General features: G+C 43.7%; 1 protein-coding gene across 1 annotated transcript in view; it reads right to left on the reverse strand.

Annotated features, from left to right (window-relative positions):
* Positions 1 to 1,276: 1,276 nt before the first annotated feature.
* Positions 1,277 to 12,632, reverse strand: part of VSTM4 (V-set and transmembrane domain containing 4) — a 78,552-nt gene continuing 67,196 nt past the window's right edge. Inside the window, exon 8 of the mRNA XM_084794475.1 lies at positions 1,277 to 2,593. Within this exon, the coding sequence (XP_084650601.1) occupies positions 2,468 to 2,593 (126 nt within the window). The 3' untranslated portion in view covers positions 1,277 to 2,467. The remainder of the gene's footprint in view (positions 2,594 to 12,632) is intronic.

A 12,632-nucleotide genomic window follows, 5' to 3' on the forward strand; every position in this document is an offset into this window, starting at 1 on the left:
CTTACAGCGGAGGACTCTCTGCACTTCCTAGTTGATGGATGTTTCCCCTCACTTAGCTTCAGAAATGCCAATTCATGGCTATTGGTCGATTTAGTAGAGAATGTGCGACTAGACACAGTTTCTAAGGAAGAATGTCCAAAATATGTCACTTCAAATAAGCACCAGGTTCAAATCGCTCATTGCCCCTGCTCTGAGAGTGCTTGTGTGGTCTCCTTTGGAGAAGGCGTGGAGACAGGCTCTGCAGGGATGCTGTGAGGCTTCTGGTCACCCCTTAAAAGGAAACGTTCAGTAGGTTTCTCCATTGCCACAGCTTAGTGTGGACCAGAACTTGAGAGAAAATGGCAGAAGTGAATCTGTAACAGCTACAGCTTTTGGATGGCTCTTAAAAGCACATCCTGCTCTCAGTGGAATGTGTTCCTGTCCGTGTATGTTGGCTCTAAGACCCGCTCTCTACTCCTAATTGGCCCCTCAGTGTCCCTGTTTGCCCATATGGTTATGTGTGCAAGTTTGGAAATCACTTTGTATCCTTAAAACGTTACACAGCCGCCTCCTAGAACCCTGCCGTGATAAAATGCAGAATTCTCTATGGTGACCATGGTATGGATGGTGTGCTAATCATGGTTTTTCTCCATCCAAAGAAGATGCCCTGGGAAGTTCTAGGACATGATTCTAAATGGCCTTTCTTCATCAAAAGTCATGTTCCAGGCACAGAGCGAGGGAACAAGATGCAAGTGCCATCAGAGAGGACGGACTTCCACAGTTTTTCTGGGGGGGGGGAGGGATAGCTGCTCCATTTGGACCCTTTACAATAAACAAGAAATGTTCACAAGGAGCCCTGCATCTGTGGGGCATGTTATTTCTATAGGACTAAGTTTGTAGGTAAAAACTTGCTTTTAAAAGGTACTACAAAAACAAAAACAAAAAACAAACAAACAAACAAAAAGATACTATGGGCTTAGAAATACAGCTTAGAGGCAGAGGGCCCGCTAGATCGCCTGCAGGGCTCCGGGTTCAAACCCACACACTGCAAACAAAAAGTTTGCTTGCTTCATTTGTTTTAAAATGCAAAGTGGCTTTTGCATGAATATCAAGAGATATTGTCGGTGTGCTGGCTTATAGTTTCCAGAGTCTTGTAATGTTCTTCATCTCATTTAACTTTCAAGAATCCTAGGAGGGAATTTTTAAAAAAATACATACAGAAAATCTGTGGTGATTAGGGTTAAGAAACTCAAGTATGCCCTCACAGTGACATAGAGGGCACAACTCACACCCCAGCTGTGTTTAAAATAGATAATTTATCATATATACATGATACATTACATAGCCAAACAATGTTTATAGAGTACAGTAAATGGCCACCAGAATACACACATACATCAGAAAGCATCCTTAACAGCGCTGCGGACATCAAGGTGACTCTCACAGAGTGGGGCTACTTCCATGAAGTCCGACATTTTTGTACATTGTTTAGGTCCACAGAGCAACTTCCCCATGGACCGATGTTCCACGGTCCTCTGACATCCACCCAGGATCATCACAGTTTGTACCAAAGGCTGAGACGGATGAAGCCATTGCCAGAAGTTGAGTTCTCCTGGAGGGGTTCTGGGCGTGACTTGTACTCCCACCTCCACGCCGAGGGAATAGTGAAAGGCTCCGCTCTCCCTCGAGAGGGAGTTGACCGAGTTTGGCACACTTTGCCCACTTACATGATGCACCCACTAGTACCACACTCCAGTCTTTGGAAAAGAGAGAACAATGTTTTCCTATCACTCTAGGCCCGTTCTGCCAAAGTGGCAAGCACTTTACCATGGTGTCCTTGTGGGCCTACAGCCCTGGGGAAGTATGGGTCTAAAGAGAAGTACTAGACTTTCCTGAGACAGACCTCAGCCTTTCAGCCATCAGCACCTCTGTTGTTACATGGCCAGCTTCAGAGCATCTATTAAAAACAATGGGTGCCATCATAAGCGGCTGCTTGCCATCACCCATCAGAGGCTGGCTGTGCCCTGGGTGGCCCAGCAATACCGTCTGAACCTCAGAGAACCAGTGAGTCCACATATCCCACTGCTCTCTGTGACCTCCACAGGCATTTCCTGTGGCTATATAAACTACGTGTTTGACTTCTCAGTGAGGATGGCAGATCAAAATTAAGATTTAATAAGTTTCCCCTATAAATTAAGACCCAGGAAGAGGAGAAGAAGGTGATAAGGGTTGGCTCAGCAGATGCTCTCTGTAGCAGAATCCTTGCACCTCAGGATCAGGTCAGGGACCTCTTGTCTTAGGAGACATGGCCAAGGGCTGTATCCTTTCTTTCCTGGGGAGTGCATATCCCTTAGAAGACATCAGAATGCTATCGAAGGGGCTCCCCATCACGTGGAAGGCACAAGTGAAAATACAAAAATAGGGCAGTTGTTTCTGAGTATCATAAATAACTCGGAGCACAGGTGACAGCCAGAAGGGAGGTGTGTCACTACAGCTGGTTTTCCTCAAAGAGGATCTGCGCGTACACGGTGCTGGTGGGGACGCCTTTGGCAGCCTGGTGTGGTTTGATCAGCTCCAGCTCCGCATAGGTCAAGTTTTCCTCAGTGATCTTTGGCTGTATAGAAAGATAAAAACAAAAGCAGAACACAATTCAAACTGACCACAGAAAGTTATCTGCCATATACGCATTTACCAAGTACATGTTTTCACAGTATTTATAGGGTAATAAGGGAGACGTGTAGGCAAAAATGAAAACCAGCATATGTACAACTAACTGAGTAACATGAGATGTAGCTCACTGCCCCACGTAGAACACCGTGCTCTGCCAAGAGACACTGCAGCGAATGTTTACATTGGTACTAAGTACTCACAAAGCCACTGGACTCTAGCTCACAGAAAACAACTAATTCTGAAAAGCAAAACAGACAAAAACACTGGTGAAAAGGAAATGTACAGGACACAGAAACAAGCCTACTGGCAATTAATAACAAACTTAGAAAATTTGTGAATGATGTAATTACATAATTAAGAATTCAGAGTATCTAGAAAATAATAATGAAGATATTTCTTTCTACATGTTAAAAGAGTATAGAGAGAAGAGTGGTCATGAAACATTCTGGCTTAAGTGCTTTAGTATTTAGTAACACGAAAGAGTTAAGCACTGTCTTAGTTTGAGTTTCTACTGCTTTGAAGAGACACCATGGCCGTGACAACTCTTATAAAGGAAAACATTTAACTGGGGCTGGCTTATGGTTTCAGAGGTTTAGTCCACCATCATCATCATGGCGGGAAGCATGGCAGCATGCAGGCAGACATGGTGCTCGAGACGGAGCTGAGAGTCCTACATCTGGATCCATAGGCAGCAGAAGGAGACTGTGAGCTACGCTGGGCATAGCTTCAGCATATATGATGTCAAAGCCCGCCCACCCAGTGACACACTTCCTCCAACAAGGCCACACCTGCTCCAACAAGGTCACACTTCTTAATAATACCACTTCCTATGGGCCAAGCATTCAAACACGAGTCTATGGGGGCCATTCCTATTCAAACCAACACAAGCATCAAATTTAAGAAGTTAGGAAATGAACAAAATAAGCAAAAAAAAAAAAAAAAAAAACCACAAAATAATAAGAATGAAAGCAGCAAAAAAACAAAAAACAAAGGAAAATATCTAAAATCAGGTGCTTGAAAGGTACCCACAGTGTATATACACTGAAAATTTTATCACTGAAAAGAGGAAAAATATAAGAAAGCAAGAACTAATAAAACAGGAAAAAAATAAAGGTAACAGAATATAGATGAAGGAAATTGTACACACTGTTAGAAGACTGCTTAGCTCAACATACTAAAAAGAAAAATTGAAAGCCAGGGTAAAATGATAACATCCTAGAAAAAAAATGACAAAAGCTAAGTGTAGGAAATCTGAATTTGCTAAATACCCTCAGAGGGGTAGCAAGGAAGGGCTGCCTCTCCGCAGCACCAGGAGAGCTGTTGGCAAGGCACTTCTGGAGGAAGCTCAAAGGAACAGCTCACATAATTAAGCTGATCAGAGAACAAGAAGGAAGAAAATCTTGATGGGTTTGAAACAAACCCCAAGTTCATACACTGTTAATTCAGACTTATTCAGGAGGATGAAGAGGCATGTAAGTGATAGGGAATTATATTCAAGTGGATTTTATTCTGGACACAAACATAGTTCTGTGTTTTAAAATGACTTAGAATAGTAAAAGATCAAAAGAGAGAAACCTCACAGTTATCGCTCTATATGCTGGAAAGCCATTTAATGACATTGAAAAACCACCCTTGACAAAACCAGTCTTTGAATGACATAGTCAGAGCTGGACGTCTTCTTAATATGATTAAGAGGTATTAAGATAATGAATAATTAGCAAATCTAGTGATATTAAAATTATACAACTGACCTAATTTAAATATGGTAATGCTGGCAGATGAACAGACATACCTATCACTGGCACTGGCTAGTGACTCCATACATTAACTGAGGTATCATCTTTCAGTAAATGTTATTGGAATATTTGGGCAAAAAATAAAATCTCACCCTATATCATCCTAATTGGTTTAGGTTATGTAAACTCCTAAAACTATTGAAAGAACACATGGAGAGGTTTTAGGGAAACCGTCTTAAGAAAACCATCTTACTCTAAAGATGGTTTTTATAAATGGCACATTATCCTGTCCTAGATGGCAAAATATTCTCTGAGTCGAAGAACCATCCAAAAGAACAAGAGAGATGTCTGCGTCTCTCATCTCAGACCTAAGGGACTTACAGTTCAGCAAAGATATAGACCAACAACCCACTAGGAAACAAAGCCAAGGATGGTAGAGACCGCCTGCGGTCAAACCACAAAAGCTCTTGTACAGATGGAGTGAGATGACCTCACTCATGCCGAAAGGCCCATAGTTGTGTTTGCTTTTAGCTCTTGGGAACTCTGTACAACGTATTTTTTTTTAAATCACATTCACCCCTCCTCAACTCCTCCCAGATGCCTTCTTCACCATCCACCCAACTTTGTGTTCTTTTTTTTTTTCTTTCCATCCATCAATTCTAAAGTGTGCTGCCTATATATTCTTGTATGCTGGCCTTTCACTAAAGCATGTTCAAACTATAAGGGACAACACTCTCTTAAAGAAACTCACTGTCCCCTTCCTTGCCACTGCCAGTTGCCAATAGCTTCTTGCTTAGGGGTGGACTTCATGTTCGGCCCCTCACCTCATGCTTAGATTTGGTCTGGCTTGTGCATGCTGACACAGCCATGATTACTGAATGTCACAATTTTAAGTCACACTTGTGTGTGACTTTTTGTCTTTAGGTTTCGAAACATTTTTGAAGTTGCCCAACCCATCACATCCTCTCGCTGCTCCTAACGAGCATTTGTAGAATGGAACACAGGGTGGTAACCCTAGACAGCCAGGTGGCTGGGGCCAAGGGTGTAGCCCAGACGTACACTGCTTGCCAAGTATGTGCAAGGCCTGGGTTTGACCCTCGGTATCGAAAATGACTCAAAGCCAATGGAGACTTACATGGTCTGTATGAAGTGCCATGTGAAACTATGTGTGCTTGCATACATGTAAGCACATGTATGCATATATTATCCTTGGAAATCAGCAACTGGAGAACGCAATAGCTATGGCTTCAAGGAGTGTAAATTGGGTTGCTGGGGTGACTCATACTTTCTTTCATATAGTCTTTGCTTAGTACGTTTTGGATGTTACAATAGATAAACCTACTTGCCCGATGCATTGATTAATTTAAATTTGTAATGAGATAAGCAAAAGCGGTAGCTAATTTAGAGTCCTATCAATATTTTGATTTCAACAACTCTGCGTTTCTAACCTAGGTATTAGATTTGAAGTTTAGGTTTTCAGCTTTTGTTGTTGTTGTTGCTGTTGTTATTTTGTATCACACTCTTTAAAAACAAAAACGAAACTTACATGCCTCTTTTTTATCTTACTGAAGTCCAGGACAAAAAAAAAAACTGCTGACAAGGAGTGGAAGTTTCTCAAATGCAATGTCAAAGCGGACCCCTGTTCTTTGAGGCAGAGCACCAAGAGGACTGAAGCTGGGGGCAAAGGGGGGACGAAGAACTCAGGGCTGGCATGTTCGGCCCAGGTGACTTCCAAGCGATCTGCACAAGTGTCTAGGCATTTCTCAAGTTCAAGGTTAAGAACATTTGTAGGGATGGGGTCTCTGTTTGCCTTTTGACCCCAAAAGTCTTTACGTTGCTTTTTAGTCGTCCACATCTTACCAGCCAGCAAAGCCCAGTGTATACTCTCTCTTTTTGGCTTAATTACATTTCACATTGTAACGATTCCATTTAGAAACACCACGTGTCTTCCAATAAGTACTCAAAACCCAACTCATGTAAATTTTAGAACCCAGGTTTATGAAATCATATTGTCCAGTTGTTTTATTGCATTACTTTGAAACCGTATTGTTTTTTAGCGCAGATTATCTGTTTATTCTTAAGTTATTTCATTATGTTTGGATATGAAAAATAACACTGGTTTTCTCAATACAGGTCACCAGGCTGGCTTGGCTGATGTGTTGTTTTCATACATTTTTATGATGTTCCTATAGTAAACATAATTTAATAAAGCCAAAGCACACTAAATAAATAATTGCATCTAGAAAAGCAATAAAAACAAATAAAATTAGTACTTTCATAAGTGGAAAAGGTACTTCAATTACTGCTACAAGCAACAACCCACCATAAAATGTGTACAATCATTTCCCTTATGCATATTTCTGGAGTGTAATAATTTGATTGAAAATATGAGGCAGCACACAAGAGGCTCAGGAGTGTGAAGTGTATATAGTTTACAACAGAAGATGCAGAATGCCAGTGCTGGCACCTTTAAAGAACCTATTGTTTTTCTGGCAGGCACAGTTGGCTGGCACCATCAAACATGTGCCTAACTACACTCCCCAGCTTGATGAACTGGAAATAAAGTCCTAACAGCCAAGGACAGTGGGCATATGCATCCTTCTTACTAGTTTTCATCAACCTGCCTTTATTCACACTGATGCCTCTGTAAAGCTTAGGTCCACCTAAGACGTAGCTTAGAGATAGTTTCTGGCCTCTCAGGGAGACTAGGTAAGACCAGAGCACAGACAGTGAAGCCGGGAGCCAGAAGCAGAGTGCGACGCAACCATCACAGGTAGCAAGGGCTTGTCATGGGGCAGAACCAGGTAAGGGACCTGTCGAGAGGCCTCAGGTGCTGGGGGCCAGGCACTGTCACTGTAACCTTGGCTAGGCAGACTCCACCTTAGCTCAGCTAAGATACCATTCCCAGGGTCTATGGCAATTCCACTCTAGGGCAGAAGTGCTGGGTTGCTGAGGATGGACTGAGAAGCACTCTGTTAGTTCCCTGCAGGCCATCAGCCTCTCAAGCAGCACTCTTCAGGCCTATGTGGCATTCTTTGGATCCTGGATAGATAGAATTACAGGTAGTCCTCTGTGTCTGCTAGTTCTGCCACCAACTGTGGGCTAAAAATGTGTGGGGAAAAGTTGTTTCTGAACTAGACATGTGGACTTTCCCCTGTCATTCCCTAAACAACACAACACACCAACTATTTATACAGATTTGCATTATATTTGGTATGGTAAGTCATTCAGGGGTGACCTCAGGTATACAGAAGGGTACACAAGGGTTACATTGTCATGCATATATGCAGCATTTTATACAAAGGATCTGGCTTTTGGTTTACATGGGGAGTCCCAGAAGCATTTAGTCAAGGAGTCAGAGGGTTGGGTACACACAGGCATCGTGCTTAGAGCACAAGCTGCAGTCAGTCTAACCTGCTGTTCCCAAGCCCTCCTACAGCCTTGGGCAGCATGAAAGCCTAACAGGAACCTCCAACTTGGGGCTCACGGGCCTCTGACTAAGCCGTTCATTATACACAGACACTGCTGCACTTACCGGAAGCAGGCAGTGGGACTTTCTAAACAGGCCAGAAGTACCTTTCCAAGGCAGTCTGATCTCTCTCTCTCAGTCTCAGTCTCAGTCTCTGTCTCTGTCTCTCTCTCTCTCTCTCTCTCTCTTTTCCTCTTTCTCTTCCTCCTCCTCTTTCCCTTCTTCCTCCTCCTCCTTCTCCTCCTCCTCTCCCCTTCCCCCCCTTTTCTTCTCTTGTTTGTTTGTTTGTTTGTTTTTCAAAACAGGATTTCTTTATGTAGCCTTGGATTCCCTGGATTGCACCCTATAGACTGGGCTGGCCTTGAACTCACAGAGCTCTGCTTGCCCCTGCCTCCTGAATGCTGGAATTAAAGGTGTGCACCACCACCAGCCAGTGTGGTTTTAGCTTCTTTTGCTTTTTACCCAGGTCACAGAAGCAGGTCAGGTTCTCCTGTCCTTTAAAGCTATTGTGGGTTTATGCTTTGGAATCCATAAGGTTTTCACAGGTACCAAGGTTCTCAGATGTCTAAGGCCCTTGTATGAAGGGGCCATGTTCTATGTACACATGTTTGTATATACATGCTCTGGTACACTTTAAATGGTCCCAGATGAATTACAACACGAGAAAAGTCTGTCCAAGTTCAGTACAGATGCAATTTCTCCAAAATATCTTCAGCTCATAGCTGGTTAAGCCTATAAGATGCAGCATCTGCCACCTCTGTGCAACTGCCTGGACATTATACACCCCCAACGCTTTGCCTTCTGTCACCTCTCATCTCCTTTTCATATATTTGTTTTTTACTAGTAAGGAAGGATCCTTCCTACAGTTGGTGGGAGGTTCTCTAAGCAGCGGGTGACAGAGGAGAAGATGTGGTGAGGCACCGGTCTATCCAAGGCAGCAGACCCTTCTTCCTGCTGTCACAGTGGCCCTGTTGATGGGGATTCACGGAGCGCTCTGACATGGCCCTCACCTGCCTGCAGCACTGAGGGGCAGGAGAAATTTGGACCCAGTTCAAATGCCTGCTACTTGACTTTGGGCAATTCTACCATCAGAGTGCGGGAACAATCATAACTAGCTAATTAGATAGTTATGAGTGTGTAAACGAGATGCACATGAGTGTTTTGATACAGCCTCTGCCCCATAGAAGGTCCAAGTACCTGCGTACTGAATAAGTCAACATTCTGGCACCATCACTTTCCATCTAGTCAGCTAAATGTCATCTACTGATGTACATTTCGAATCCTTCATTCATCAACAGGAACTGTGTGGACCATGTGGATAAGCCAGGATTTTTTTTTTTTTTGATAGGAAGAGATTCTGGGAAATTAGCGATGGGTTGACTCATGCTTTGCTGCCAAACTCCCATGTTGTTTATTGCACAGCATCTCAGAATGTGACTTGGTTTGAGAGAGGATCCCACTAACTCAGTGTCCCTCACTGAATGCTATGGAGCCAGGTTACAGTCTCTCACACAGCTTAACTTTCTGATCTCATAGGCTACAGCTTGGATGTAGTAGGAAGTCTTTGCGTTCTAGGAGTAAGAGTGAGTGAAACAGTGAGAGTCTCCCATGGCCTGCCCAGCCTCCTCCTTCTGCTCCACCAGTGATGGGGCACTGAGACCACAGATACCAGCTTAGGCTGCCTCTCTAGGCTCTGACTCAAGTCCTTCTCTGCCCCAGTTTAGGGTGATGGTTATGGAAAGTACACCCATGGTGAATGGACGCTTGACTCTGCTGACACCAGGAAAACCCGACCTCAAGAAATCCGGGAGTTACGTATCTCTTTACAACACATACTTCAAGCCCCTAATGGGCACATTCTGAGGGTTTCATCTTGTGCATGGCTTTCCATAGAATCAACTGGAAGTTGCCCCTTCCTGGGTGAGCAGGGATTTAATTATCTCTTATGCAGACTCCTGCAAAACAATACTTTATTGTAGAGACTGCGGCTGGATGTGCTTGTTAAATTAAGTTTGCAGGAATAAGAGAGAAACACAATTGCAGCGGCTGCCCGATGCCAATGTGAAGAGTTCGGTCGGGTAATACCATTACCACAGCAACAGATCAATACCCAGGACATGAGAGCTTTGCGCTCACGTCACCTTAGAGCTCCAGGCCGGGCTTGCAGTTCTACAGAGTTGCAGTATCAGGAATCTGTTTCCCCAAGAGACCATGAGAATTGTCAGGGGCAGACTTCCTCTTCTGCCTTCAAGGTAAGTGCTCATTTTTTATTCAACAGAGAAGGAACTGGTAAAGCTAAGTCTCCCTGAAGCCCCTGCACACACAATCATGGCTGGTGAGAATGCTGCATGCTAAGTGTTTAGCATGTTCTGCTCTCTCCCACCCAGAGCCTCGGAAGTCTCAGAACATCTACACTCAGGAGGGGAAAGTGTGCCTTAGGCCCCTTGACAATGCTGTAAGCAGCATGCCTTGGACATGAACTTGACTTCGTTGAATTGCATGGGTTGCTTCCAGGCATAAATATTAACTCTTATGAAAGGAGGATCTAGAGTTTCCCGGTGTGATGTTCAATATGAAACGAAGGAGGAAAACCAACAAAAGAAATACTCTTCTAAGACAGAAGTGTTAAATGACTCAGAGTGGCCTTGGGAAGTAGCTCAGTGACTTGGTCCTTTTGTAGTCAGAACTCAGCACATTGACAAGTCACTTTCACCATCCCATCCAGTCCTCACCTCTGCCCTGTGAGGTGGGGCCAACAAACACACTGATGTCACAAATTAGTAGACAGCTTTTAAAAGGCAGGACATTGCCAGGATCAGCATAAGGGCCTATAATCCCAGCACTTGGGAAGTAGAAAGAGGATAGTGATGAATTTAAAGGCAGTATAGCCTATATACAGAAAAAAAATCAAACCAAAAATATGGCAGAAAACTGTCTTACAGTATCAGGGACATATGCGTTTAGAAGTGAGTGGAATTTGGTCCCTTGGAGAAGCACATGGGCAGTACAGCATTTCAAGTCAAGATAAAGCTAAAGTGGATGGTTAGAAGTACATGCTTTGTATCTAGGTGAGTCAGACAGGTGGGCAGTAGTCCCTGTCCCTAGAAGCAGACATCAGACACCAATGGGGAAGGGAGTGATGGACCATCAGGTCAAGCTGCACAAGGCTTGGATGCAGACATACACCACTCAGCAGGCAGTGTGAATCCAATGGAAGGACTTGAGGATAAAGGCCTGTCTCATCCTCATCAGATGGCAGGCTTGGCATGAAGAGATGAAACATCAAAGGCTTTGCAAAGACAGCCACGAAGAACTGATATCAATGAGAGAAGGTGATAAAAAGACAGAGAAGAATCCTGCTAGAAAATCTCTAAGATCTTACCACCATTTTCACTCAAGGCATGAGACTTCCAGAATAGGAGCAGGTGCATCCCTGACCAGTGTGGGGGTGAAGATAACAAGCTGCTTTGGCCAGCTTATGTGGGAAATACAGCTTCATAGTGGCAAGATGAAGCTGAGAGAGAACGGGAGACGTTCAAGTGACTATAAGTCAATCATCAGGTCAAGTCATCAACTCTTTAGAGTAGAGGTCATTAGGAAGATCTTTGTTCCAGAGAAAGAGCAGGCTAAAAAACCTCTGAGATGATTATGGTGCAAGGCCCTCTGGTGGACCAGGTGGACTAGTAGCCTCAAGGGCTTGAATTATTTATATTCACAAAGCCGGCATGCTGCTATGACTGCTCACCAAAGAGCATCTTGACTCTCTGAGTCAGATCAGGAGACAAAAGAGACCTGAAAGTCTCCATGGCACACAATACCCACTTGCTCTGTTGCCTCAGCCTGGGAGTCAGATCTATGGTTCTCAACTCAGTTCCCAGCCTCTGTGTATGTACATAGGTTCTGATGCCCAATAATCCTATGTCCAATGTGCTCTAGGACAATGGGTGACAGAAATGTCTGAACTCAGAAAAGAAGTGGTGACAAAGATTTCATCTATTGACATCTTTGTTGACATCTTGGATTGGATAGACTTGCCATCAAATTCACACAATGCTCTTGAGTCCAAAGAGTTCAAAGGACAATTATTAAAGAACACCGACACATCCCCTCAGTGTATGTTCAATATGATGGAAGGCCACATGCCCAGGCTAACAGCTCTTGGGACAGTCACAAGTCACCATCCATGTAAGTAATATGTTGAAGCCATCACAGAAAGATCAAGGATAAACCTTACAGGTTCAAGATTTTCCAGGTCAACAGATGGATGCCTCTAGAGTTTACAAGCCTTAGTTTGCAAACAGAAATGTGATTATAGATAATGGTCTCAATGAAGCTCTCATATTTGAAGCTTCTCCTGAATGCACAGCAACAGCTCCATATGCTGACGCTCACCCTCTTTCTACATGAACCAGGAATGCATGTATCCCCAGCTGCCTTCCCAAAGTGCTTTTACAGGCAGCCACTCCATATGATGCTTTTACGAAAACAAAAACAAACAGAGTGTTTGCTTATCTGCTTCAACCAAGAGCAGAACCTGAGAATGTACAATTTTTAACCCTATCCTTACATGGCCTATCGCACTGGATCACACAGGGGTCTCTATGGTGGTGCTCAAGAGCCTTGCTCTCAGAAACAAGAAGGCTGTCATTCATAAGCTGTATGGCCTTAGGCAATACATCCAACCTCTCTTTGCCTGTGCTTCCTCATCTACAGTATAGTGCTTATACAATGCCTCTCTTATGGGAAAGCATCCAAGGGTTGAACATATTGATGCATAT

The sequence above is a fragment of the Acomys minous genome (genome assembly GCF_964271855.1).
Source record: "Acomys minous genome assembly, chromosome: 9".
Classification (NCBI taxonomy): Eukaryota; Metazoa; Chordata; class Mammalia; order Rodentia; family Muridae; genus Acomys; species Acomys minous.